Here is a 27,995-nt window from a genome sequence, read left to right as displayed (position 1 = left end):
AGGATGAATAAGTGGGCAAAAGTAATGTCCTCTGACGTAATGGAAACACGACTGCATGTAAGATGTTTTCTTAGAAGATGATGTCATAGATCTTATTGCACAGCTGGCTTGGATCCTGGCGTCCTGAGCTCGTGGAAATTTTGATAACTCTGCCTGAGAAATCCTTCGTATCATTTGACAAAGGCGTTACATTGAGCTGTGTATATGTCAGCATGAGTATTTTGATTTGGGATGGTTGCCTCGGAGAGTAAGCCCCTGTGACAGGAAGCCGGTATGAATGAGCCTGCCTGATATGCCTCATAACAAACACTAGAGGGCAGAAAAGCTAACATGAATAAAACACTTTTGTCAATTATTTTCTCACGTTATGAGTTTCTGTCAGCACCTAAACAGTAACACGGCAACAAAAAACGGCTTCAGAGACCATTTTCCTTGGTGTCCTGAGTATACCTTTGAATCGTATCAATAAATAAGCTACTACGATTTGTTTCTGTGTTTCCTGTAGGAGGTGGAGGTGTGTAAGCCTCTGGGAGTGTCTCTGCACGCGGTCAGTAATGGCACGGCTCCTCCCCCGGCCGTCCTACCTGCCGCCGCCGTGCTCCCAGCTTACAGCACGCTGCCCTTAATGCCCGGCTTCCTCGGGGCACCGCACCCATCTGCGGCCGCACCGAACCCTGTCACACACGCACACACCGCTGCTGCGGACTGGAACACCTATTACTATGTAAGTAAAGAACAACCCATGATCCCGTATGAGACACGAAACACATTTTTTTTGTCTCTATTCTTTTAGGGGTTTTTTTCTCCTTCCTTTTCATTTCTTTTTGACACACTCGTCTTGGGCCAAATAACAACAATTCAACATTTCATATTGCAGCTAAGTGAAATGTTGAATTGTTGTTTCCTCCACAGCTTCTGATATTAGAGCGCTGCACTCGTTGTTGACAGTGGGGATCTGGGAGGAGGGGGTTGCTGCTCATCCTGCTGAATTGAAAAGTGATATATTGTGCTAACCTTTTCTGTATGCCTTTATGTGTAGTAGGGCAATTGTTGCTAGTATAATAAATATGTGTAGAGATTATTGTCTGTACTGCAGGAGTATTTTTCTGTGGTTGGCTTTAAAAAAAAAGAGTTGCTGAGGCTGCTAAAAGCAGAGAAATTGCTGGGATGTGGCTCTATGCTCCCTGCATAGATGTTTCAAATTAAAAGCTGCTATACTGGGTCAAACGTTAGGATCCGTTCCTTTCCTTGTAGGCCTTTTAATGTGAAAGAAGAATAGGAAATAGGCACTTCAGACTGAAACAAACACAAAAACAGTGACTAAAAACAATAAAGCTGAGCTCCAGGCAGCAGTGTGAAGTGTACAGATTGATGTCAGTGCTGCCAGAGATTTAAATACCAGTCCTCGTTTGAAGGTCTGTGCTGGTCTGCATTAGCTGCAAGTAGCTCCATGCGTTTCTGCTTTCAAACCTAACAGTGCAGTGTTATAAAGGCTGCTTGCTTAGAATTTGTTTCCTCTTTTTTCTCTCTTAAATCAACCAGTAGACTACCATTCAGTGCAGCTTGTATTTATGTTTTTCCCTGCGTAGTTGAAGGCCGTTAAAGTCACTCAAGGAGACACGGAGGTGGAAGAGATTCACAGAGCGAGAGAGAGTGCACAGTGACGTAAACAGACCGGGGCCAGACGTCTGAGCTAAGCGTCATCTCCTCAAAGATTTGCATTTGTTTGTGCTACTACACACAAATGCATGCAAATTCAGGATTTTTGCTTATTCGTCAAAATTGCACAAACCTGTACGCTTCTTTGTCACCGACCTTCTATGTTAGTTGATCATGTCAGTAATTTAGGGTTAATCTCCTGCAGATCGTTAGCAAGGCTGCACTTGTTTTAGTAAGATGCAGAAAACAAAATGTTTAGTGACTTGTTTTTTTTTATGTCAAGTAGACCACAGAAACTTATAGTAGTGGACAACCGAAGTCCCGAGATGAATTAAATGAATAAAACAAAATTTTCTCTTTGAAGTGGCAGTTGTGACAATATATTTTTGGTAAAATGGTCTGAAACCAAGAGTAATATTCCCGGGATAAACAATAAACCCTTTCATGATAATAAAAAAAGATTTCCTTAGTATTTGAAAATGAAATGTATGTTTTTTATCGGTGAGTGTTTTCATACACGTCCAGGTCAAACGTCCATCCCTACTCACCTCTGCCTTCCGTTCTCTTCTTGTTTCTAACCCATCAGAACCAGACGAGGGGCCATAAGAGGGAGTATCCTCAGCTGGCAGTGCAGGAAGTTACGGCATCCGATGCGGCCTACATCGGGCAGCACTCGCAAGGCCTGGGGGGGCAGTACGCTGACTACTTTAAGAGGAAGAGGCTCTAGTTTGAACCGAACCACCTTGAAGCCTAAAAGCTTAGGGGAGGGAGGCGCAAACAGCTGGATGTCTGCTGGATGTCACAGCTCCCTCTAGTGGCCTTTCTGTGGCTGCCATTTTGCAGTCCTACAAAAGTCAGTGTTGAGTTTGAAAGATTTAGGTTTGCAGATGGCTCGAGTGAAATGAAGCCATAGTGCTCTTTGATCTTGGCACGTATGTACACACACGCACACACACACATATATATACACACAGTGTTATTTTTGTCCTGTTCAAGCCTTAACTCTTTAACTTAAGCTGTTGTTTCACAGTCAGTGTGTTAACTGTACTTAACTACTATTATCTTGTACAATTTTTCTAATATATCATGTAAATTGAAGTATATTGCATCTGTATGTACAAGCAGCTTTTGTATTTGCAAGCAGGGCGGCCCGCCGTCTGCCTCTGAAACTGTCTTAGGACTGGCCATGCAGCCAGTTCCCCCCCCCCCCCCCCCCATACCAGTCTCCCTTTTTTTTCTTTCAAAAGACTGAACGTGTCTGATGTCGCACACTCGCCCTTTGATTTGTCAGCCAGTCTGACATCTTTTTGTTCTCGCTTCCCTCTTTTCTCTCTTTTCTTTTTATTAGACCAGGTTACTCTTTAAATACCCCCCCGAGCTTAGAGTACGCGTGTGTGCGTATTTATGCGCGTGTGTGTGTGCCACTCTGCTGTATCTGTAGGAAATGTCAGCCATTTCAATCCCAAGGTTTGGGAGCACATCAGGAAAAAAAAGGGCCTAAACCAATCAAAGCCCTTAATTTAAAGCTTCCCTCAATGAATGGACTTTTCTTACAATGACTGGATGGATAATAAAAGGCAGGTGTAAATAGTGCAGTGTAATACAGAATATATAAAGCCATGTGTAACAGACAATATCACATACAATGGATGTTTCTGAGCTCCTCTGCGAGCCTGTTGTACAACATGAATGAAGGTAAAACCTTTTAGTGTCTGATTTGTTTTGTTTATACCTATACTGTTATATATTTGTATAATATAATAATATTACGAGGCAATTCAAGTAATTTACTAATCAAAGCAGGTTTCGAGTGTGTTTGCTTTTGCGAATAAAGTTGTACTCAAATCGCTGTTAAAAAACGTGCTGTTGCTTCTCTCGTGAGTAGCAAATCTTAGCTGGATGAAATGATCAACTGATGGCTGGCAGTGGTGAAACAGCTTCAGGATCACCTTTAAAAAACAATATAAGCGGTTTGTTTTTAGCCAAAAACAAAAGCACTTAGTCATTACTGAGAGATTTAACTGGCAGTGACATTTGAAAGTCATTTTGGATACATTTGCATGGTGTGCATATTGCATAAGTCGCTGTTATAATAAAACAGTGAGATTGTATGCTGTATAAGATGGTCTGTGCGGTTTTCAGCTCTTTTCTTTTTCTTTTGTTTTGCACACGAGATGCTACTAACATGCTGCTTTGCATGTGAGTTTCTGCACTTTAATTTCATGCTTGTGGGGAGGGTCATTTTTATGTGTGTGTTTTGGGGTAAATTATCAAAGTGGACCTATTCTGCTCATTACCACCATTGACAATCTTGGACTCTGCTAGAGTAGCTTTGCATGATTTACAGGCTTACACTGGGCTTCATCCCCTGACTGAAACAAGACCACGCCCCCTCTTTAGATCGACTATTCTGATTGGTCCTCAAAAACAACATACCTCATTATTTGAAAATGTGTTCATATTTCATATGAGCACACACTATTGTCACAGCATAGATGCTGTATGTGATGAAGAAAACCATAATAGGTCCACTTTAATGTGCATTTTTCTGCCGGTGAGATATTTGTGGCACAGGCAGTATCCAGGCAATTTGTGCAGTGTTCATGACAGAGGAGAGGTTTTACTTTTTATTCATAATTTTAGGATTCATTGGATTTTAGGTTTGTGCATGCGGCCCTCTGTGTCTAACAAACTGGCAATAACTAAGGTTCCCACTTGTCCTGCTGGAAGGTTGAATGTAGAACTTGTGCAGAAGTTTGCAGTGTGAACAATTTTGCTGTTCACGCAGCGCAAAGTGAAACTTTTCTCCTCTTTCCTGTCTGTCTTCACGTTCTGCTCAAAATCAATTTTTTAATATTCCTGTGCAGAAAAATACATATTATAATATAAATACATATATTGCAGCCACACCGAAAAACACAGGCTCCCAACTAGTGTTAACACCAGTGACTAGTGATATATAATGTTCACACACTGTGTAATCTGGTGTGAGTTTGCTGCCGCCTGTGTGACGGGTGTGCCGAATGTCAGGATTGGTTGCCCTTAAAAAACCAACGGTAAATTAAGGGCAATAAACACGCAAGCTCACCTTCCTGTTTTCCGTTCCGTCTTTGTCTGCTTTCTGTGGTTTGCAATAAATGGGCTCTCACATGCTCCGTGATGTCGCAGGTCTTCAGATTACAGTGAAGCCAGTGAAAACTGTCGCACAACTTCCCCATCTCACAGCTCCGCCCCATTTTATCGGACCGCCTCTTTTCTTATCATTATTATTATTTTATTAGCCATTTAAAGGCTATGAAACTTTAAGATGGGCCAAAACATTCCCCTAAACCTCTCTTTGAAGTTCATTTTGAGAACATGGGTGCAACCCTGATTGCAGCTGCAGCTTTATATACCTGCACAAACTGAAAAGTCACCAGGCAGAAATCTTGTAACTAAAGCTGGGACTCAAAACACCTCTCATGGAGCCTAATCATCATCCAAATGATTAAAGTGCCCTTATTCTGCTCATACGTCCACGTTGTTGATCTTGGACTCTAGAGTAGCTTTGCATGATTCTCAGCTTACACTAGGCTTCATCCATGGACTTAAAAACTCCACCCTCCCTTCTGATTGGCCGGTTCTGGGAAACAAATGGTGTACACGTGGAGAGCTGCGTGGCACAGAGGTGGAGGAGTAGAGCAGTTGAAACCATGTAAGCATTCTCACACCATATGTCTGTCCCAGTACCTCCCCGTTACATACCTGTACTTTTAAAAGCACAGCAGCAATATGAATTTGCACATTAGATAAATTCATTATCTGCTGAGCTGTTCTTGTTTGTTAGAAATTAAGGAGAGTGAACCTCCTTTGGCCCATGAAGTCTGTGTCAGCAGTCAAATCAGCTTTCACGTGACCCTTTCAAGCACTTCTTTTAATAGATTACTTTCCCCCTGCTGTACTGTGCTTTGCTCGGGTCTCCTGTGAATCAGCTCAAAGTGCTTCAGTAGATTTTATGGCGATGTGGTCGTCTGGACTAGTTGGCTGTGCAGCCTGTCTCGGGGCCACAGTTTGATTTGCTTCCCAGCACCGAGTGCTATAAAATAAAATAAAATAAAGGCAGCCAGCTGGACTCCAGCTCTGCTCTTCTTCTTTTTTTGTGAGGTGACAGCTGACCTTCTCACCTTCACCTCTTTTAAGTTAGAAGCGCCCGTCTATGTCAGCCTCTCTGTGTGTGTTATGAGCAGGGCCTTTTGTTGATGAACAGCTGAGGCAGCAGGCTTTGAAATGCACTGTTTGCTTTTCTGCTCTCCTGTCTGTCTGTCTGTCCAGTCTGCATCCTCTTACTAAAGTCAGTGACGCCTGAATTATTTTAGTGGTTTTTCATCAGTTGTGTCATCTTTTTATCTGCGTAGTGTCGTTACTATGTACAATATTGCTGAACACAGAAAACTGAGGACTAAATCCATTCAATTTCATGAAGCTTGGATCTTTTAGACCTCGTTTTCTATCACAGAAGTACCTTTGCTCTTTTTTAAACATGTTTATTTATTTATAAAACTTCCCAGAAAATGTATTCAAATTCAGGAGGGAATTGTCTGAATAGTTTGGAACTCAGCCCCCAATAATCTAAGTGAAGAAATGAGATTCAGTGCAGTACCATTGTTTGAATGTACTGGTTAATTAAGACTTGGCAGTAATTCTATTCTTCTTCTCATATTTCAGGGTTAGCCATGTTAGCCGGTGTAACATTAAACAGGTGCCATTGTTGAGCTAACACACCCCGCTATCCTTCTCTGCCCAGTTCACACAGACCTTGTCCTTCCACTATTTAAGCTGTTATTCGTCAGCCACTGGGGATAAACAGAGCAAATGTGTTCTGTAAGAAGTGTTTTTAGTTATTGATTACATTTGCATCTAATAGAAGTGTGCAGAGGCCCCTTTAGACTAAGCACATAAGTGTGAGAAAGCACAACAATGAAGTTAAACATGCAAAAACACAAAGGTTACAAGAGAAATTGTTACAGTCCCAGGATCTTTAAAGGGCACTAATAAGGAGCAGTGCTACAAGGCCCATCAGGCTCTTAAACTGTAAATAAAAGATGGGCCTGTGAAAATCGACCTGCATTTTTTAAAATCTTCATGGCCAGCAGGGGGCGACTCCTCTGGTTTAAGAAAATGATCCTACTTTTTGCTCTTGAGGTCTCACTGTCTTGTTTCAGGTTGTCTTCAGTGTATTTTAGTAAAGTGTGATTCTATTTGTAGTGACATGAAAAAATAGTATATGATTTCAGTACTGACTTTGTAATTGACTTGCTGCCGTGTGGTTTCTAATTTAAACCACTGCAGCTTCACTAAACTGAAAGCTATCCCACAAAACAGCATCCATTTTTGTTTGCTTAATATACAGTGTACAGTTGTTCCTCTTCCCTGTCTTCACCTGTCTGCGCAGGTCAAAGAGTCCATCCTGTGTGCTGGTGTCTGTTTTTGTAGCGCTTCACCTGTTTGTTTGGGATGTCTAGATTTAGGCTTTTTCCCTTTTTCCCTCTCTCTCTGTTTTGTCCTTTGGGGCTGCTACAGAAACAGCTACACCATCCTCACTTCAAGCCCAGTGTTATTTTTATTTTTTTAGCTCTTTCTTCGCTTCTGCTTTGTTCGTGAACATCGCACACATCTACCAATAGCAGATATGCATCGTTAAACTGTGTTTGCCACAGCTTCCAAACTTCCATTTGTCATCCCTTCAGTAAATACCTCCCTCGTTTCGAAGCTTTCTTAACGTTCCTGAATTCGCACATTATGAGTTGAGCCGGTGGGGTGAATTTAGCTGGCGCTGTGTACGCGCCTATGGGGCTGAAGCTCTCTAAAAATGGGCTTCTGGCAGCTAATGGGAGTAAGGAGAGACGGGCTGAAAGAAAGAGAGCGATGGATAAACAACTCCAGCTGCCTTCAGCTACTCAGCCTGCAGGAATATCTTTTTCTTTTTTTTAAATTCTGTCTCCTTGCTCAGTGAAGTGTTTCTGTCTGCCAGACTCCTGCATGTTGCATGTACCTGTAGAGCTGTCACACACACACATACTCATACTCCAGCACACTGGAAAATGTCTCCTCTCATTTGGTAGAGTTTGAGTATTAGATGGACTCTCGAACACCATTTCCCCCCTTCGCTCTGGCACAGTTCTTCTGTTTAGAGCTGAATCTCGATGAAAACATAATAAGACAGTCATATAATTAGGAGTGTTATTTTATCGCCTGTAGAGTGAATCATCCAGCCTCCTCAACAAACCCAGAAAAATATTTGTGTGCTCTGACAAAGGTTTGACAGTAGCCTTAACTGTGGACTCAGAGACGTAACTTGGACATGACTGAATACTCAGAACATTTTCAAATGCAGCTTTATGCCAGACAATCCAACTAAATTTGCACCAGGTACATTTTAAAGGATAAAACTGTGTGTTTCTGTTATTGTCATCCGATCCATTGCAATCCCATTAGCTTCAAAGAATGATTTTAAAAGATCCTTGCAATCCTGGACCTGTTTGAGAAGGCATGTGTTGGGACTGTTTGGCCTAAATTGTCACACAAAGAAAGCAGAACTGAATGCGCTGTCGGATAAGAACGAGGGGCCTTCAGCCTTCAAACAGAAAGTAGAAACCGTGACACGTCTGGCAGTTTCACACAGCTGAATGCATAGTCTGTGTAAACACGTACACCAGGGGGTGCTGTGGTGCTGGCTCTGTTCAATTAACTTTTATTTATACAAATAGTGCTTTATATTAAGCTAAAGACCCTACAACAATCACATGACCCCATATAAGCAAGAGCTTTGGCAACAGTGGGAAGGAAAAACTCCCCTTTAACAGGAAGACTGTGAGGAAAACAGGACAAAAGGCACATTGTTAATACTTAATTAATGATTTTTGGGGAGAATTACAGGCTTTTGGTTTCACTGTGCCTGAACCAAACCTTTTCATTCTGGAGAGTTTTTAATTTGTGCATTCAAATGCTTGGTGCAGTGTAGTAACTCAACATTCTCCCATCACAACCTACAGGTCAAGATTTGCTGGTGTCACTTCTCTTTTCTCTATGTTGTTAAAAAAAAAGAACCTGTGTTGCAATATTATAATCTTCCTCCCAACATTCACAGTACAAATAGTATTTTTAAGGCTTTCACTAATGTTGAGTTCCAGTTCCTTTTTTTTGTTATTGATTATTGTTATATGGGTTAGACTGATAAGATAAAGGGCAGTTTCTTTATTTTCTGTGCCTCTCTGTACCACCAGCTACATGTGACGGCCTCCTGACGATTGTACATGTGAACTAAAGGATGCTCTCCAGTCTTGTGTTGCGTGGTTGATTTTTAGACTCTGCTCTGGATAAACTATGTGCAGATGCAACTTTAACAAAAAAAGGAGTTAATAGACTGGAGCTATATAAATGACATGAAAAAACAGTCGGGCTGATTGTCTGAGAGCTCCGTTTCCATTAGAATAGAAAATGTTGTGTCTTGTGCAGTTTAGCTGAATTGTGATTTATTTGTTTGTAGAATTTGCACAAACACAGCCAAATCCACAATTTTCTTTCTTCTTTCTGTTCTTGTGTAAACCGAGCTCCCTCTCAGCATCGGTGCGATGCCTCTGTACTCAATATGTATCCTGCGTATTACACAAGACCAGCGTTGATGCTGGACTTTGCAATAGTGAATGACTGCGTGCGTGTGTTGATCACAAAGCTTTGCAATACTAAAGTATTTCTGAGGGTTTTTTTCTAACACATTTTAATGGCTGTAGATGAATCTAGGATTTGCTGTCGCTTATCGCTTTGTAAACAGCTTCTGCTTTTTAAGTATGTGGAGTTTATTTTGTTTTGTTTTTTTCTGACCTGAAATATACATTAGATTTTGCAAAGATTTTATATCACACTTACATTGATATTGTTTTACTGTGAATAAGGTCTTTCTAGAGCAATCTTAGCATGCCTACTAAACTGTAATGTACAGAACCAGCTGTTTTCAGAAGGTGATGATACTGAATTTGGACTGACAGACAAAACACGACACAAACATTGATTTTATTTATTTTTTCATGGTGTATTTATGGATCATTTTAAATTCCATAAGTCATACTTACATCTTTTTTTTTTGAAAAATATATATTTCTTTTCTCTTATTTAGAGCAGAAGGAATTGTCTTTTACATTCCTAAATAAAATGTGGGCTGAAGCACATCCCTCTCCTGTTGTTGTCGCCTCTATGTAGACTCTGCTGTTTCTGGGGTTGTTATACATGACTGAGCGCAAAGTTTCTGGCTGCATATCTAAAGCCCTCTGCTCAAATGATACAACATACACATGGATAAATGCACGTATACACTGGAAAATGCACAGACGATATGACTGTTGGAGAAATTATACTTTTTTAGCAAATTGGGGGGGGGGAGAGGCATGCACACAATGTATAAAATCACCACTTTTGCTTTTGTTACATCATCTAAACTTCCTTCACAGACAATCCACAGTAGTGAGAATTGGCTCCAAAATGAGTCTATGTATTTGATATATAATATTTGTGGTTCAGACTAAAAGCCCAATAACATCAGAGAAAAGGAAAAGTATAGTTGTACTGCCCTCAAGTGCCTCTCGCAAGTATTGTACTCACAAATAACATTCGACTGTTAAGATATAACCGATCCATCCATAACATCGAAAGAACACAAAAAATAACAGATTTTCTGTTCTTGTGCAAACGCAGTGCTTGCATTTTTTCAAATGGTCCACAAAATTCCCAAAACACTCAAAAGATTTTGTTTAATTTTTTTGTTAATCAGGAAAAAAACGTGAAATTACAAGTAAGAACTGATGGTTTTTAACCGTGCAAATATTGAATCTGTAAAACAGTCACGACAGTGGGGTGGAAGGAAAAATGCTGACTGACTACTGGCTCTAATGACATGCCACTTCTCTGTGACTGCATGTGCACATCACGAACAGCAAATCCAGATGTTTATCACACATAATTCCTAGGCTCAAATCTGGCAAGTTTCTCCCAAAAAGAGGAGTCCATAAAACAAAACAGCAGTGGCACAAAACTCTGAAGCCACAGCTTGGATATCTGTGGTTATGTTCCATCTTCTTTATCCCATCCATCCATCCATCCATCCATCCATCCATGTGAGCTTTTCTAGCGTGATTTTGCCAGCTATCCATCCCAAACAAGGCTGTGATGTAACCATTAAATGCAGGCATAAAAGAGTCCCTTCCTTGGCTTTTTTAAAAAATCTTTCCATTGTCCATCATCAAAAGTCCTGCATAATTCGAAGGTCTTTGGGCCACAAGACAGTGCAAATAGTTTATAATATTCAAGACAGCTGGAAGTAAGCGATCAGGTCATGTAGTATAGAATAGGGCTAAAATATTTTTCTAATACTCTTAACTGAAAACAAAAAATCTGAATATATGTGAAATAAAAACCTTAAAAAATATAGCAGACTATGCCATGGTAGTTAAACGTTTAAACGTGAGTATGAAGGAGCGTGACTTTACAATAAAGCTGCACAAGCAGATGCTGATCTGAAGGAGGGGCGGGGGTCAGGATCTCCATTTGCATCCAGACTGGCAAGCAAAGTCAGCTTCACTGCAAGCGCCTCAGAAAGTTGGTTGGCTGTTTTGTTGCTGCTGCTGCTGTTGGGCGAGCTGTTGAGCGGTGGTGAGCTCCTCAATCAGACGCTTGAAGGTGATCCTCCTCTCGGGTGACTGCTCCCAGCATCTTCGCATCAGCTCATACACCTGTCAGGGGAAAAGAAACGGCAACCAAAAGAAGTTTTGTTAAAAATTAAAAATCTAACAAAACTGCAGCAGCTCTGACTCGCTACACTTTTACATCTGATGCTGTCAGGTTTCCTTGGACGGATGCTTAAATGCCTGCAACCTCAGTGTGACCTGACTGCATGTTAAAACTCACTGAATCATTTTCATTTAACATAAAACCAAAGATTACAATTAAAACCGTTCACTATTTAGTTCTGCTTAAATAGGTTAGGAAAGAAACGAGTGCCCCTTTACTGAAGTATGCCATAAAAGCACAGTGAAGATGCTGCTATTATTAGCAATATTTCAGGAAGTCAATCCACATCTCGTGTAAATCAGATATTTCTACAGAAACCGACATCAGCAGTTTCTGTAGAAATGTCTGAAAAAGATCTAAAACCAGCATTAGTGGTTAACGGTTCTTCTTTAAAGAGCAAAGTTATGAAAGAAACACAGTTTGTGAGTGAAAAGCTGGTGATTGCAGTAAAAATGATTGGATTACAAGTGAGAACGTCTCAGTTTTGTACCCAGCAATGCACAGATGAATGTCAACTATTTAAGGTAAAAAACTCCCAATGAATGAATACAACGCATCACACATTAAGAGGCCCATATTTACCTTCTCTTGAAGCCTACTGTGGCTGTTGTTTTTCTTTCAATATACTGTATTTGAATTTGTGTAAATAAAAACAAAAAAAGCCAAGTCATTACCGCTGGTAATACTTACAGAGTCAGGACAGTCTTTAGGACACGGCAGCCTCTTTCCTTCTTGCAACACCTTCACCAATCGGATGATAGTCATCTGACCATGAGTTTTACCGATCATTTCGAGGAAGCACTGTGAGGGTAAGGACAAGGGGAGGTTACAAAGGGAAAATATGCTACACGCTGGGCTTTCTCTACTTTCATTTAGATGTGGGCCGTGGAAATACAATTTTAGTCATAGCAGTGTTGAACATGCGCACTCTGTGTTGCAGGTTTAATGGCTTTTATTTTCTAGCTTCCATAATTCTTCAGTCTTTCTAATCTGTGCAGGTTTATTAGTTAGTGCTTCTGGTAGCAGCAAAAAGCCTGATGTAAAAAGATGTTAATGATAAAATGAGCTCTTAGCACTGGCTCGAGCCACTTTGGAAAGCTCACAGTGGAGTCTATCATCTGCCACTCTGGCCAAAGACCAACACCATCTGCTACATACAAATATGTGTGTGCCGTTTACTTTACACGACTGGCACAGTATGTGTACTTAATGCAGAATCACAGATAGGAAATATTAGTAATGAAAGTGCTGCACACTTACATTCATCGGGCTCTTGGCAGAGTCGCAGTAAGTGAGGAGTTCATACATCGTCACCCCAAAGGACCAAACATCTGAAGCGAGGTAAAACTTACAGAGAGTCAGACACTCTGGAGCATACCTGAAACACAAAAAGCATAAAGGCTCAGTCACTGTGACAGTTCCTTCTTCATCCTTCCACTATACTGAGAGGTTACTGAGCAACATATAGTGTCCTCAACTGTATGTTAACAGCAGAGCTAAATCTAACACTTGTGTCGCTGTGGGACCATCACAAGGTTACGAAACCTGAGAGGCGCAGACCCGGCCCAAACAACACCAAAGCATGGCTTGTGCCAACGGATGTGACGTCACTTTTGGTGACGTGTGAGCGAGTTGGACAACAGTAATAGTTCACCACTATTAAACACTGTTTTCTTGTTATTTGTTATCTTATTTAAAAAATAATAATTAAAGCTGCTTTAGAGATTAATGTCCTCGTAGAATAAAACAACTTAGACTGACATACTGTGCATTTTTCTGTCATTTTAGTGCAAACACATCCTTGAGGCTTAATTATCTGCCAGCTGACACCAGAGTCAATATATTGCTAGAAAGAAGAGCCCTTATGTGCCTTTTTTATATTCATCCTATCAATCCATTTCATTTACCATCTGACACCCCGCCCCCACCACACACACAGGTTTTCAGCTATTATCTCTTTGTTGTCCTCTTGACTTACCAGAAAACAGGGCTGTCATTCTCGTCCTTGACTGTGTAATAACCTTCGGTATCTTTGATGCTCTTCGTGAGGCCAAAGTCACCAATCTTCACAGTCGTCTCGTTCTCCATCAGCACGTTTCGGGCAGCCAGGTCACGGTGGATGTAATTTTGAGATCCCAAATAGTCCATTCCCTAAAATGAATTAAACACAGTGTCATGTTTCATCAGGTTCAGAGTGGCCAAAAGGAATTGAAGGAACTGAAGAGAAGGTGCATTACCTTGCATATCTGCACAGAGTAGCTGAGCAAGGTGGGGATGCTGATCCTGGCTCTGTTTCTGGGCAGATACTCCTTCAAGCTGCCCAGTGGAAGATACTCCATGATCAGCTTAATAGCCTGACCACCTATAGATTCATAAAAACATGCAGTCAGACTTTGTGTATACATGATATTATATTTATTTATTCTGATCTCTGAAAAACTTTAACTTTAAAAACACATTCAAAATCTTCAATATCATCATCATGCAGTGGACAGAATACCGTCTTCTTGGGAAATGCCCTTATATTTGACTATGTTTTCATGGTAGAGATCCTTCAGGATGTCAATCTCTCTGGAGAGGTTGTTGCTCTGCTCTTCTCGGTTCTCGGGCTTCAGCGACTTCACAGCCACCAGCTCGCCCGTTCGGTCCCCCCTAGGGTCGTAGCGGCATAGCTCCACCTTACCAAAGTGACCCTGCACGAGAAACATGACACAAATTTTAAGTACTGAACAGCAGACAAACAACTACATGGGAAACTTCATCCATTGGCTCGTTTAGTTCATCTAGTTCTGTTATGCTCAGATCACAGGGAAGCTCTGAAGGTCCTAGGGATAGATGGAGGCAGATGATCTGCTGTGGTGACCCCTAAAAAGAGGGGCTACTGCAATATATATATTTATATATACCTGTAAGCTTACACCCACTGGACCAAATAGACTTATATTTAATAAAGCCATTTTTCATGTCAGCTGAGTGGCCAAGTTCTTTGTGCCTCAGTCTAATTACTAACAAAATGAATCCTATGATTGGCTCAACACGAATAAAGCTAGACACAGCAGCACTGTACCTCTCCCAGATCTCTGATCTTCCTGAGGAATCTCTTTTCGAACATGGTGGGGTCAACATCTGGTGTTGGCTGGGGTTTGATAGAAGGGTCTGAAAGAACAAAAAGAGGCAAATTCATTAGGCACACTGAGTACAGCACGCCCCTCCCACAGCACATGCATGCTTGTGTCATAGGAAGTCCATTGTGGTCGACAGTGTCGACGTTTTCACTAGAACTCGGTGTGGTTATGTAATTACCTGTTTACTCATGTTTCCACAGAAATGGCTACTTCTGGCAGGACAATATATCACTCAGGCAAAACCTTTTACGTGTCGTCATTTTGAATATTTACCTAATTCTAACAAACAATTCAAACAAAACAAACAATACTCACAAACAGTGAGAACTATAGTAGCTTGAAATAAGTTTGTCCCTTAGGGTTTCATTATATGATAAAACTGGCTTGAGTAAAATGGGTTGCAGTATCCAATTCTAACCAGCAGGTGGAAGAAGAGAGTATAATATCCTGCCATGGGGCCCATTTGAGGGGCTGATCTCTGACAATGCACCCAGTGAACTTCCTCAAGAACCTCTGAGTAGTGTAAACAACTCTGTTCACAGCCTGCTACTCCATGAGATACAAAGCATGCTTCACATTCAGGTACCATACCGATATTTAAAAAACAAAACAAACAAACAAAAAAAGATCACAATGTTTTAACTTCTACTTTGTTTTGTAGTCTTATGCAATGTTATTGGCTTAAATGAAACATTTTTCAACTCTGAGCATCTAGAACGAATAAAAGCTGGACACAGTAGCAATACGATGACTGAAATCTAATGCTGCTCAGGTTTCATATGTGCAGCCTCTTTATTAAGTGTAAAAACTGGTTTTATATGACGTGCAGACATACTCGGACATACTTTTTTCTATGAGCTGATCCATCTCTCTGACAATAGCCCTGAAGAAAGGTCTCTTCTTGGGGTCATAGTTCATGCAGTGGGTCATGAGTTCAGCTAGCTCTGTGCAGTCCGGGGTGGCCAGTTGGCACTCTGTTTCATAAAATCTCTCCTTCTGCTCAGAACAGACATGAAAACACGTGTGAACAAGGTGCTGCATGAAAACTGACCTGTCGATGCGGATGGACAGAGATGGTTAAAAAAAAAAAACAGAAAGAAACCGAGGGACACTTGGTTGGATGATCATCAGTGCTTGTGTGTGCTCTTTACCTCTGTAAGCTTCTTGTCTTTGAGGGGAACCTCGCCATCATAGCAGATCTCCCACAGAGTAGTACCAAATCCCCATTTGTCAGCTGCGACAGCCAGTGACGAGGCATTCCTCACACACTCTGGAGCGATCCACGGGATACGATGCACACACTCTGCACAAAGTGGACACAAACAAACTCCACTTTGTTTAAAAGTTGCACTTGCAAGTAAATTAGTGAAGACAGGTTTAAGCCTTCATGTTTCAAGTTTCATGAAGTAAAAGCAAAAAAGAAACCGTGAACAACATGTTTTTACTTAATTATCAAATCATGTTATCATCCTCAGGCTCTAACGTCACCAGTTTGTTCTTAATAAACGGCTAAAACCGTTGTGTATATGTGTGTGTGTGTCGACTTTTCACACTGTAAAAGACATCTTAGGGCAGGTTATGCGCCTACACACTCACGATGCCCCAATTTCAAAGAAAAAAAATTAATTACAGTCTAGCTCTGACAAGCCAGCTGGCAGGTAGCCGACACAAAATGTTAAATTGCTGCTTGAAGTAAATTTTTTAAAAAGGCTTTGTATTGGGCGGCTCGGCTTTGACTGGAAGACGGGCTAAATGATTGGCTGACCTCCACTAGATAGATAGATGAGCAGTGTAAGTACTAAGAGGTCAAGAAGGGAAGAAACGGCGGGGGAGCCGAACAGATATCTGAGCGGGAAATTACATAATTGAGAGGGGGGGGAGACAATGGATTAGAGGGTTTTGAGCAAAGTGATCTGAAATTGCTGGGAAGCACTGAAGATGCTCCCAGTGGGTTTCTGAGCACTTTATCCATTATGTTCAATCAAATCCATGTACAAGAACATCGATGTCTAACTGGAAAACCAGTTGATCAGTAAAGTGATGGAGACATGGGGGAAAAAACGGTAAAGTTCCGGGAACAAATGGTGAGGGAGGAGCTTTCCCAGGAGAATATGGCAGTGGGCATTTGTGCAGAAACAGTTCTAACTGTTCTGTGGTTTATACAAGCGCACTGGGTCATCACGCAACTTATAGCTCTTGCAGAAAAACAGAAACATAAGCCATTTGAAAGTAGACATATTCTAGTTGTGCTGTCTTCTCTGATCCAATACCTAGCCTTAAATTATGGTCTTTGACAGAAGCGGTCAATTACCTGTGCTTCATCAGAAATATGTTCATTTTGTATCTTTTCTATGTTGAGTGGAAAGAAAATGAGGGCACGACAGAAGCAAAAAGAGAGAAAGCTAACAGTAGTCACCCCACATTTAAGTGAAAATTGTTTATTAGATAAAGTGTGACTCAAGCAAGCCAACATTGATGTGTTGTCGTTTTCATAAACTTTGTGTCCTGGTTTGTTTTTAAACTGGTTTCAATGCCAAATTAAACATCATCTAATTATGTTTGCAGTTTTAATCCTGATTATTTTGGCTTAAACATACAATTTGTAGTAACAAGACTAACAGTAAGCAGACGGTCTGACATCAGTGTCGTGCAGAAAAACACGTTGTCATGAATGGAAAAAGTAAATACGATAATGGATGAGGATGAGGAGGGTCTAAGGTAATTACTTAGAGCAAGATGGCCCAGAGCCAGCTTCCTAGTGCCTGTATTTAGCACAGAGCCTCGCCCTCTTGTGTCAACTTTCTTACTGCTTATGATTCCACCCACTTGGCCACGACTGGAGGCTTTGTCCCCACAGCGAGCAAAGATTGTATCCATCTTGATGCACGCTCAATCATCCACGTAAGGAAATACCAGAAAGTCGATTTTGTGGGAGAAACTTTTCGTAACTCACCTCAGTGATTTCCTCAGCCTCAGCTGACTGCAGATTTCCCCAAGCTCATAAGTAGTACATTTGCAGAATGACCGAAACTAACACCCCCGGTGTGAGGCCAGTTTCATGATCATTAATATGCAAACTGTCCTGACCACTGATCAAAGGTCATGACTAACATTCACAGAGAGTTGGGGAATGGCCACAACCACAGCATTGTAGGATGGCCCCCTCCACAGATCAGAGATGGCCATTTCCTTCTGTGTTGTGCTTAGCCAGAGATTGTTTGATTTCCCCAATGTATAATTCACATCATTGGCACTTAGCAGCATGCACTATACTGCTATACTATTATATTACTGTATTAGTCACCTGGATGAGAGGCTTAGTGAAATGTTTCTCGGACTGAAAATGCTACATAAACAACTTTTAAGAAAGATACTACACATCCTTTTTCTTTATAGACTGCACAATGACTTTCTGACACTCATCCACTGGTTTTACTTTCAGTTACAGCTGACAAGAAAAGTGGAAGTTACTGTGAAATTTTCCATGGCAGCTATTCTGTAACCATTTAAGTTTCATTTTTAGTAATCCAAACTGAGCCTGTCTGTATGTGGACTTACCCTCTCTAGTGAGCACTGTGATTGGTATTCCTGGGTCGCTGAGCTTAATGAATGGCCCTCCTTCATCATTACCGAGTCCGTCTCTGGCCAGCAGTATGTTCTTAGCACACACAAAGCCATGGACCAGCTTTTTGTCCTCCTACAACAAACACGGGACAGAACGCATTTTCGTCCATAATCAAGAGGATACGCTTTCACATTTAATAAAAGAAACTAATATCGACATCAATCCATGGCTAAAAACAAGTTTTCATGGACTGTGTCTTTTGTTCTCCTCTCTTACCAAGTAACTGAGGGCTGATGCCAACTGCAAGGCCACCTGGAACTTCCACGATGTGCTGAGTGGAGTCTGTTGTCTCCTCATAAACACATCCAGTGGTCCTAGCTGGACAAACTCCTCCACCATGATATCTTATGGTACACAAAGAGAAAGCTGTCAAAAACCTTAGCCACAGGAATAAGAACCTCATTACACAACCACACCGCTTCTAATATGCACTTACTCTCCTGGTGGTGGACACACACTCCATAGAGCAGCACAATATGTTTATGGGACACTTGTTGCATCTTACTGGCCGTTTCAAAAAAAGCCTTTCAACAGAAAGACAAACATTTCAGCATGGTTAGATGTTACAGGATAGATACAATTTGATGGAATTTTCTGGGATGTTCCACATCTTTAGGAGCTCACCATGGAGATGTCCCTGTGTCCAGAACCCAGCACCTTTAGGACCACTTTGACTTCCTGGAAGGATGTATATCCTGCATCCTCCTCCTCCTCACCCTTCACCTTCAGAGTGCCCGAGTAAATGTTGGTTTTTGTACCTATACCCAGGTGCTCCTCCTGGTTGACACAACAGAGAGCCCAAAAGATTATAGTGTAAAGTATTAAAGCAAAAGTATACCTCCTACAAGAAAGGCTTTTGCAGCATTTTATTACAGGTTTTTCAAAAACATCGTAACTCTCACTTCCACATACAAAAAAAACAGAGCCCGGACTATAAAATGCGACGGAATGCATTTAAAATAATGTAAAAAAGTGTAATTGTTTGATTTATTTAAAGAATAAACAAAAAAAAAGGAAACAAACACAGAAGAGAGAAGGAGTACCTGTTCAATGTCCTCTTTGAGAATGCGTGGGAAGCTGACTTGATTGCCTGGCATGTGTCTCTTAGGGGCTGTTGCTCTGTTTTTGGTGGCCACAAGGAGATTTGAAATCTCTGTAACATAAAGAAAACAGATTTGACTGTAAGCATTACATATTAAAAAGATATACTTTAGATTCTTATTTTTGCGAACAACTGTGTCCCCTCATATAAAAATGGCCTGTCTGTCTGTTCTGTATTTATCATTTTAAATTCTGATTAGAAAACTTTAAATCTACCTCTGTAGATGCTTTAATATATTTAATATATTACATATTATTGATATTTAATAAGATAAAACTGCCATCCCTTTATTATCAAAATATACAAATATCCAATAACATTAAAAGTATAAGCAAGAATGATTTTTACAGTGAAGTAATGTATTTTACAAATGTACAGATGATCATATAGGCCCTGGCATTCTGAATGAAAGAAGAACCGTGTTTAGATGTGGTAAAACAGGCATTCAAGAATTACGTCAATGTGGCAATGATGTGAACAGATATTCGTATTTGGCTGCCATACTGATTCAGTTAATTTTTTGCGTATACAGAGACATGTGGGAGGAACAAGTGAAGATGTATCTTTGTGCCTGTTACCTATATGCATGTGTGTTTGTGGGTGTCTACTGCTGTGACAAAACCAACGCACTGTGGTTTAAGGGGGAAGAAAAAACCCAGCATCTGTGCTCCATCATTTCGGAGAGCATCTCGAGCACTATTCTGTAACATGCAATCTGGGTTTCATGCTAAAAGCCAAACACAGCATGCACCCACATGTCCCATCAGATATTTTATGTACTCCTCTAAAACCTAGATACTTAAAAAGCAACACATACTCACCCACTCTTAAACCCTGCAGCATTTTCCACAATTTATCTTACTGTCAGAACAGATAAACAAAAACCTGCATAGAGCCAAAATAACAATAAATAAGTCAACTGCATGCTATTCCCAGGAAGTGAGCATATAAGGGTGTTATTGTGGTAGACAGAGTGTTGTGCAACACCTTATAAATATTTTAGCAGAGACAACACAGCACTTCTGTCTTTTGTCTTCCTCTAAAGCTCATCCCGACCAAAGACTAACCGAAAGCAGCCAGCATTTAGATGACTGTCAGAACCACAACACCCTGAACAAACACGAGCAGCCCAACACATCCATGCATAAATGGCTCTACCTTTCCCTGAGTGAAGTAAACACAAGAGCACTAGATTGGCTCCGGAAACCCACATTTACAACTCTCTTCCTCTCTGACACCATTTTACAGAGACAAACACACACACCTGACCAGACCTGCTTCCCTTCACTCTCAGTGAGTCACCTAAACGTCAATAGCAATCCACAACTTAGAGTCTGCACAAAGTGTAAAAAAAAAATACTGTTGGGATTCACTATAAAGTTGCAATGACAAATTTCAAATTAAAGTAATTAAGTAATTAAGTATTTCTATTTAAAGAGCAGTCCATGAAGAACATGTCAGAAAGCACCAAAGCCACTGCTCATTGTTCCTCAGCAGGGCACACTCACAGAGCTCTGAAACATCCGAAACCAATTTTCAAGCCAAGCCATTATTATGACTCAGAATGAGCTAGAATTACGTCTCAATCTTACAATGATTTGTTGCTCAAAAGGTGGCTGTGAGTCACCCATGAAAAAAAAAAAGGAAATGCACGTTGAATTATTGATATAACTCGGGCAGGACCTCCTTGGATGAGGGGGTCTAGTGATAATGGCCGAAACACTCAATGAATCCAAGGTCCACTGCTGATTATGTGTCCCACAATTTTTATATTGTATTCTAGATTAGATTACTAATCCCAAAACATAACCAAGTAAGTTAAAAAGAAACTTAAAAATGCCAGAATAGCTTGTGATAAAAGACTGAAACACCCTGTGAAGTTGAGGCGCACAACGATGTGTCCCACTGGTAAAGTTTCCGGGCTGCCATTCCTCAAGGCTGCTCAGTGTTCTTCTTCACATCCTGAGTCAGCTTAATCTAGAGACCAGCTGCAATAATCACCAATCGTACATGCAGTCTCCATGAATTTCAAACATTCTGACATTGTTTTTGTAGATCACCAGCTTTTCTTAAGGTCTAATTAAGTTTTTGACCTGCTAATTTGCACCAATCTTGGTAAAACAGACTGATCGTTACTCATGTCTGTGCTCATATTTTTGTCTATTGTCAGTAGATGACACACCGTTTTTATAATTGCGGTATCATGCCAATATATCCTGAAAACAAAAATAAATCTAGCTTCATATCACACTGAAAAAGAATGACTTGTTTCCCTGAGCTTTATAGGTTTATCTGTTGTATGTCTGATCCTACCCAGTATTAAAGTTGGAGTTTGTCTTTTATATGATGATGATGGAAAAAAGAACACACTGCATAGGCTTAACTGAGCCACATGTTTTTACATGTACAATATGTATGAAAAAACCTGCTGTGAACCAGTGAAATTACTTTATTGTGACATTAATTCAACACTGTTAAAATTACCATATGCAGCAAGACTGTGCAGTAAAAATAGTCCATTTACGGATGTAAAATGCAGAGTTCCTATTCCTATTCGTGTGTTTGTGTTATTATTCTTGTCTTGAAAATAATAATGTAAATTTGCGATGCTGTGAGCTTGTCTTCATTTACTGTGAATTCCATTGTTTATTTTTCATTAAGCTTACCTCTTGGCTGTGGGGGGCAGCAGCGGACCAACTGGAACTGAAGGTTGTCGCTACGCAGATTCTGGCCCTCCAGGTGCTCAAGCAGCTCCTTGAGAGTGGATTGTGATGTATCTGTGCCGTGCAGAGTGAAGGAACTGGGGGTAACCTCAATCTGGAAGTTCTTGTATTGGCGCACAGGACGAGACTCCCTCAAGTCAATCTGGATGAACAATAAACAATTTTTTCATTTTAAACAAGTAGTTCTTTTATCAACAATCAACAATCAAAAGACCCTCTATGAGCAAGCATTTGGTGACAGTGGGAAGGAAAAACTTTTAAAAGGAGAAGACCTCAGCCAGAACTAGGAGCAGGGAGGACAGCCATCTGCTGCAACCGCATGAGATTGAGAGAAAAGAGAAGAAAGCAGAGAGAAAAAACCCCCCCAGCAAACTATGGAAAAGTGCGCCAGAATTTAACGATCGCTAATTCTTCAGCTTTCAATTATTTTTCCTAAGCTTTTGAATGGCAAAGAGGCTTGTAGAAATTTAACAGAGACTAACAAAGATGGGTGTGTGCTTGAATACATTTGAGGTCTACAGTGGTCCCCTCAACCCAAAATTGCTGCTCTCATTTAAAAATTAGTAAATAAAATTTAGGTAAGTAGTGTTTTGTGAATTTGTCAGTTAATCAGTAGATATATAGTACCTCACTGCAAACCACAGTGATGATGATGTACTGGTATTCAGTACAGCTCCAGCGTAGGATGTAGGCGCCCTCCTCATTGCCCTCCTGGCGCAGCTTTTGGACGGCGTACTCCGTACTGCAGAAAGAAAAACAACGAGACATTTGTTTTAACTGACCTGACCGGAGACAGCTGTTCAATCAAGATATCCCAGAAATATTAAGCTATAAGAAAAAATTTGATGGAGGTTCTTATAGGAGCTTCTACTTTGACATTTTTCAGCCGGCGATGTGAGTTAATCACCGTGTCCAGTAACATGACATGCAACAAATGATGAATTTGTTTGATAAAACTGCATGTGGCACATTCTCATCCTCCTCAAATAAAATTGCCAGTACAAACCTGATGGGTCCGTGGCAACCATTGGTGATGTTGTGTACCACCGAAGCCGGAGCCACCTCCTTGCACAGGTAGTGATGGGCATCCACAGTCAGCCTGAAGTACCCGTCCACAAGGGCAGCAAAGGACAGAGCCTCTGCCCTTGTATCCAACAGCAGCTCCTGAAAAGTGCAGAGACATCCAAAGAGTGATAAAGGAAAGCAGGAAGGGAAGAAGTGATCAAAGTAGCAGCTATTACAAACACTCCACAGCACTCTCGAGCCCTGTAGTATGAGCAGTGATGAATGACAAACTCAAATTTAATTTCACAATTAAGTATGATAAAATAATTTGTCATGGCTAATAAAATGTAGCGAGGCGCCATCTTTGATTTGGCAGGTGAAAAAAACAATACAAAAACAAAAACACAACCAATGCAGAGAATGCAAGAAACAAGCTACAGGGCTTCTCAACAATGAATCCTTATACAATTCTTATTTAAGATATTATTAATAACACTTTAATTGCAATTTCTGGTTTTACTTATAAATGAAAAGTTTTAAAATTTTAAGTGAGCATTTGAGCAAACACTAAAGGAAACACACACACACACACACACACACACACACACACACACACACACACACACACACTAGTCTCACCATCTTCTTGTTGTCCTGTTTATAGATGGTGACCATCGCCTCTTTGATGACAGTATGCGTGATCTCATGGAAGTCACAGAAGACCACCCAGCCTTCGTTTGCATCTTTCTTTTTGTCAGTCTTCTGTTTTGCATCATGTTTGTTCTTCTTTGACTTTCCTTTTTCTCTACAGGCCACAGACGACTGTTTACAAAGCAAACATAGCAGTGTTCATAAACAAATCACCAAATTAACCACGAATATAATTTTTTCTTAGCCAATCTGAAAATGCTGCATCACCTTTTCAAAGTCTCGATGACATTCTGTAACAGATCTCAGTGCAGAGATGTATCGAGTGATTAAGCGAAGTTAAAATGTTTTACTAAAATACTTTAAATATTACAATGTTTAACATTTAATATTTCTATTAAAGCCACTGATTACATTTATCAATTTTGCACACATTTCCTAACTTACTGAAGCTTGTATGAACTTGTTAACACCCACCAGTAAGTTAAATTTTCCTCATTTGTTTATAAATTAAGGCCAGATTAAATGGTTGTGCCGTCTCTGGGATTCTCAAATAATAGGTTAGAGATCTGTCTACTACTTGTAGACTCAATTTACCATTGTGAAACTAAAGGCCCTTGAGGTTTTTACTCACTGTAGTGGGTTTCTTCCTCCAGGAAATACCAGTGGTGCCGGTAACCAGGACCTGCATGTCACGGCTTGCCTCCATGTTCTGACTCTGAGCGTGTCCTAGACTCTGATTATAATATCCTGGAAACAGTTAAACATAGCAAACATATATTGTAGTAGTTGCACAGAAACATAACATTTTACACAAAGGTTGTTTACAAAATAATCTGTTATTAACTATGGTGACTTTATGTTTGAAAGGGAAAAACAAACAAACAAACTCAGATCCCCAGATTACTTTCAGTAATCAGCCCTATAGTGTTTGTAATCTTCACACGTTATTTAGAAAAGTACGGGGTGTGGTCTACTAAGTAATAAGTGGCTTAATGTTACAATGTGTAAACATCCTCTTTCACTTTTGTTTTTTAGCCATTGCAAAGTTCTCACTGTGTCTTGGGTATATTTGGATGTCAACAAGGTGCAAACCTTTTTTTCTCTCTCTCTTGCAGATCTGCTAGTGGGACACCACAGGTAGCCTACATGTAAACATACCAAACCACTGCCAACTATAGATCAATGCAGCTAATTAAACTACTGTCAGAGGACAGTAGAGACAAGCAGTTATCTCAGTTTTGTGGTAGAGTAGCAATTACAGTTTTCCTCATTATATGTATTATTCCCTGACGGGTCTCAAACTCTAACAGGGATTAACTCAGTAACTGTTTGAATCTTTCGTTATTCAAAATCTTCTGAAAAATTTGGTCCATGCTGGAAGTCAAAAAATAAAATGCCAGGGTGCTTTTTTCTACAACCGGAGCTGCTGTATGTCACAAATCTGTTACACTCCCATGGAAACTAAAATCATGATTAGCACCTTCTCACCACTCCAGTTACTTACCGTAGTAACTTCCATTGCAGAAGTCTCCCTCCTGAATTACACTAAGTGAAGAAGGCTCAAAAACCTCGCTGCCCATGCTGCTGACCAGGCCCTCCAACGTGGCCAGGTACTTGATCTTCAGGTCGTATGTCGTGATGTTGCTGTCCTTTACTGTGCGACTATTGAATTCCGTGAGGAATTTCTTGAACACGTTGTTGATGCGGATCCGTGTCAGAATGTTACGCTGCTTAATGTTGCGGTTCAGCGAATCTGGGATGAAACGTTTGTAGCTGGGAAATGGGGAGAGGAGGGGATCAAGACAGAATGCATAAACATTTTTGTCAATACAATAAAACACTGTGCTGCTCTCTGTGTTTTAGTAGTAGGTGTCGTTTTTTTTGGCAATAATCAAAAAGCTGTGTTACCTGATTTCATGGGAAGCAGTGGACAGAGGCATTTTCTCGTTCATGGCGTAGTGAGTGATTGCAAGCACAGCCATGCCCAAACACTCGTTTTCTATCTCATGTTGCTCTGCCTCTGACTGGGGGCTCCTGAGTGGAACTATGCCAGTCTGAAAGTCATTTTGGCTCTGTGCAACAAATATACATTTATCCTTAGTGGATAATCAGACAAACAGCAAACACATCTGATCATAACAGAACTCTAATGGAAAACTGATCGTACACACTGTAAAAAAAACATGAGTACCAGCTGATGTTGTTTTAAAATGAGCTTTCATTGATAATGTGTTTTCATGGGATTTTAAAGTAAAACTAAGAAGAAAATAATACACCAAAAACATTCAAATGTTAAGTTGAGTCAAAGTGGATCTTTCTGTGATCTGAGATAATATATTCTTGATACATGCAACAATGAATGGGTAAAAGCTTGTGTATACAAAAACCAGTATAACAATTCAGGGTCTAAACTAAACCTTGCAAGCACAAACCTGAGTAAACAGGTAAGTCAAGGAGTCAGCATCCAGTAACGGTGTTCCCTCTGGTATTTTCTGTGGGCTGTTTCCTTTGAGTTTACTGATGCAGTGCCTCCAGACATACGGCTCTCCTTCAATGGAGCTATGCCAGTTTCTGAAATAAAACCTGACGGCAGAGAGATAGAGGACTGGTTAACAGCACAGCATAAATACACATGAGGGAATTTATGGCTTTGGTTTCTTCGTTTTTCTTTTTATGCGGGTCTGCATCACATTACTGATGATGACTGATTGAAATGTAAAACTGTCCGTGCTGACTTTTACTCTGTTACTCTTTTAATCTGTCATCTCCATTTGACTTTTCCAGTTAGCGTTTCAGTGCTGGGCAGTGACACCAACATCTCAGGTTTGAGGTTTTGGTTTTTTGGTTGTTGTTTTTTTTTCCTTTTACTTTTTGACCCGTTTTCCTGTTTTCTCTGAAACGAAGAAATTTTAAAGCTAGCCTGTGCTTTACAGAGGAAATACGTGTACAACATGTATCTGTCTACATCCTCCAAAGAACAACAATAGACAAAGGGCAATGCACAAAACAGTAGCAACCTAAATCAAAGCAACACTGAAAAATGAATGAAAAGAAGAGTAAGAAGTAATAAAACAAATAATGAAGGCTCAATAAAAGGTCATGAATTTAATAAAACCTGATCAACCTGATATATTAATACTGTCAAATATGCCATCCGATATTCTCTAATATTACAACTTTTTTTTTTTTTAAATATCTGTATCTACGCTCTGTTTTGCCACTTTCTGACCTTATATAAATCTATCCTGATGGTATTTTTATCTTTGTGTGTGCTTTGTTTAGACCATGTTCATATCATGATATGATCATAATAACTCACTTGTTTTTAGGTGGTTGCACTTTGATACAAGAAGCTCATACACAAAATATGCACCACAGTTAGGCTCTATGTACACTTGATTTTCCCTCTACTAGCTATTGTCAAAACAGAGCACAGATAAAGAGGAAGTGTAATTGACACCACAGTGTTTTTTTTCCCTCTTTGCATGAGTACTTGCATTAGAGTCAAGTACAAATATGGCATTATTTTACTGGTTTTAAAAAACTGGCAAAATAAACTCTTCACTGAAGTATTCTTCACTGGGTCAAGTCTGGTGCAATACTTTGCCATTATCACACGAAATGGTAGAACAAACTGCTTTCTGTTCCTATTTTTAGTTCCTTTTATAGCTGTTGTAAGGCTTTATTATTTTATGAGCAGCAAAACAACTCCCTCACTAACCTTGACCTTCGGCTGAGTCCTGTGTTGGCTTTCCTTTGTCTTTTTTTAAATAAGGTCTAACAAATGTTTCATTTCAATTTGGGGTTCAAAACACGCCACAGTAACAACAAATTCTCGCTGCAAAAACTAAAGCTGTAATCCAGAAATGACCAAACTCCCCAATCAATCACAAATAGATCATTTGGTCCAGACATTTTTATTCTATTCTATTATTTTGAAATATCTTATCCTATCATCTTACTTAAAGAGCACTCGTATTTATGAAAAAATGTCTGATGCTGACAAGTTTTTGTTTTAAATCAGAACACACAGAATGGCTTACAAGTACAGAAAAAAAAACATATAAGGAAGCAATTCTGCCCTATCCAGAAGTCTGGATTCTTAGCTTGTGCTAAACAAAAGTGAAACAAAATAACTTAGTCTTAATAGTGTCTTTGGGTTTTTGGGACATGGTTGCTTTAATACAGTTTGAACCACTGCTCTATCCCAACAAGCGAGGAGAGATTCCATACCTAATTGACAGTGTTCCTAGCTAGGAGGAGGCAAGTCAAGGTTCCCGTCTTTA

General features: G+C 40.2%; 2 protein-coding genes across 3 annotated transcripts in view; one reads left to right on the top strand and one right to left on the bottom strand.

Moving 5' to 3' along the window:
• Nucleotides 1-26,894, top strand: part of raver2 (ribonucleoprotein, PTB-binding 2) — a 122,063-nt gene extending 95,169 nt beyond the window's left edge. Inside the window, exons 15-16 of the mRNA XM_085138658.1 lie at nucleotides 506-724; nucleotides 2,246-26,894. Of these exons, the coding sequence (XP_084994784.1) occupies nucleotides 506-724; nucleotides 2,246-2,386 (360 nt within the window). The 3' untranslated portion in view covers nucleotides 2,387-26,894. The remainder of the gene's footprint in view (nucleotides 1-505; nucleotides 725-2,245) is intronic.
• Nucleotides 8,852-27,995, bottom strand: part of jak1 (Janus kinase 1) — a 32,508-nt gene continuing 13,364 nt past the window's right edge. For both annotated transcript variants that reach the window (XM_085138651.1, XM_085138650.1), the window contains exons 4-25: nucleotides 26,142-26,292; nucleotides 25,618-25,781; nucleotides 25,214-25,482; nucleotides 24,341-24,456; nucleotides 23,698-23,880; nucleotides 23,060-23,217; nucleotides 22,681-22,795; nucleotides 21,997-22,195; nucleotides 19,272-19,381; nucleotides 18,853-19,005; nucleotides 18,665-18,752; nucleotides 18,445-18,572; nucleotides 18,162-18,300; nucleotides 15,755-15,906; nucleotides 15,449-15,599; nucleotides 14,546-14,634; nucleotides 13,979-14,171; nucleotides 13,716-13,840; nucleotides 13,457-13,629; nucleotides 12,739-12,856; nucleotides 12,169-12,279; nucleotides 8,852-11,420 (exon numbers count right to left, since the gene is read on the bottom strand). In XM_085138651.1, the coding sequence (XP_084994777.1) occupies nucleotides 11,280-11,420; nucleotides 12,169-12,279; nucleotides 12,739-12,856; nucleotides 13,457-13,629; nucleotides 13,716-13,840; nucleotides 13,979-14,171; nucleotides 14,546-14,634; nucleotides 15,449-15,599; nucleotides 15,755-15,906; nucleotides 18,162-18,300; nucleotides 18,445-18,572; nucleotides 18,665-18,752; nucleotides 18,853-19,005; nucleotides 19,272-19,381; nucleotides 21,997-22,195; nucleotides 22,681-22,795; nucleotides 23,060-23,217; nucleotides 23,698-23,880; nucleotides 24,341-24,456; nucleotides 25,214-25,482; nucleotides 25,618-25,781; nucleotides 26,142-26,292 (3,226 nt within the window). In that variant the 3' untranslated portion in view covers nucleotides 8,852-11,279. The remainder of the gene's footprint in view (nucleotides 11,421-12,168; nucleotides 12,280-12,738; nucleotides 12,857-13,456; nucleotides 13,630-13,715; nucleotides 13,841-13,978; nucleotides 14,172-14,545; nucleotides 14,635-15,448; nucleotides 15,600-15,754; nucleotides 15,907-18,161; nucleotides 18,301-18,444; nucleotides 18,573-18,664; nucleotides 18,753-18,852; nucleotides 19,006-19,271; nucleotides 19,382-21,996; nucleotides 22,196-22,680; nucleotides 22,796-23,059; nucleotides 23,218-23,697; nucleotides 23,881-24,340; nucleotides 24,457-25,213; nucleotides 25,483-25,617; nucleotides 25,782-26,141; nucleotides 26,293-27,995) is intronic.

Source organism: Neolamprologus multifasciatus, chromosome 17 (genome assembly GCF_963576455.1).
Source record: "Neolamprologus multifasciatus chromosome 17, fNeoMul1.2, whole genome shotgun sequence".
Classification (NCBI taxonomy): Eukaryota; Metazoa; Chordata; class Actinopteri; order Cichliformes; family Cichlidae; genus Neolamprologus; species Neolamprologus multifasciatus.
Note: the sequence above shows the minus strand (reverse complement) of the source record. Positions and strands in the feature narration are given on the sequence as shown.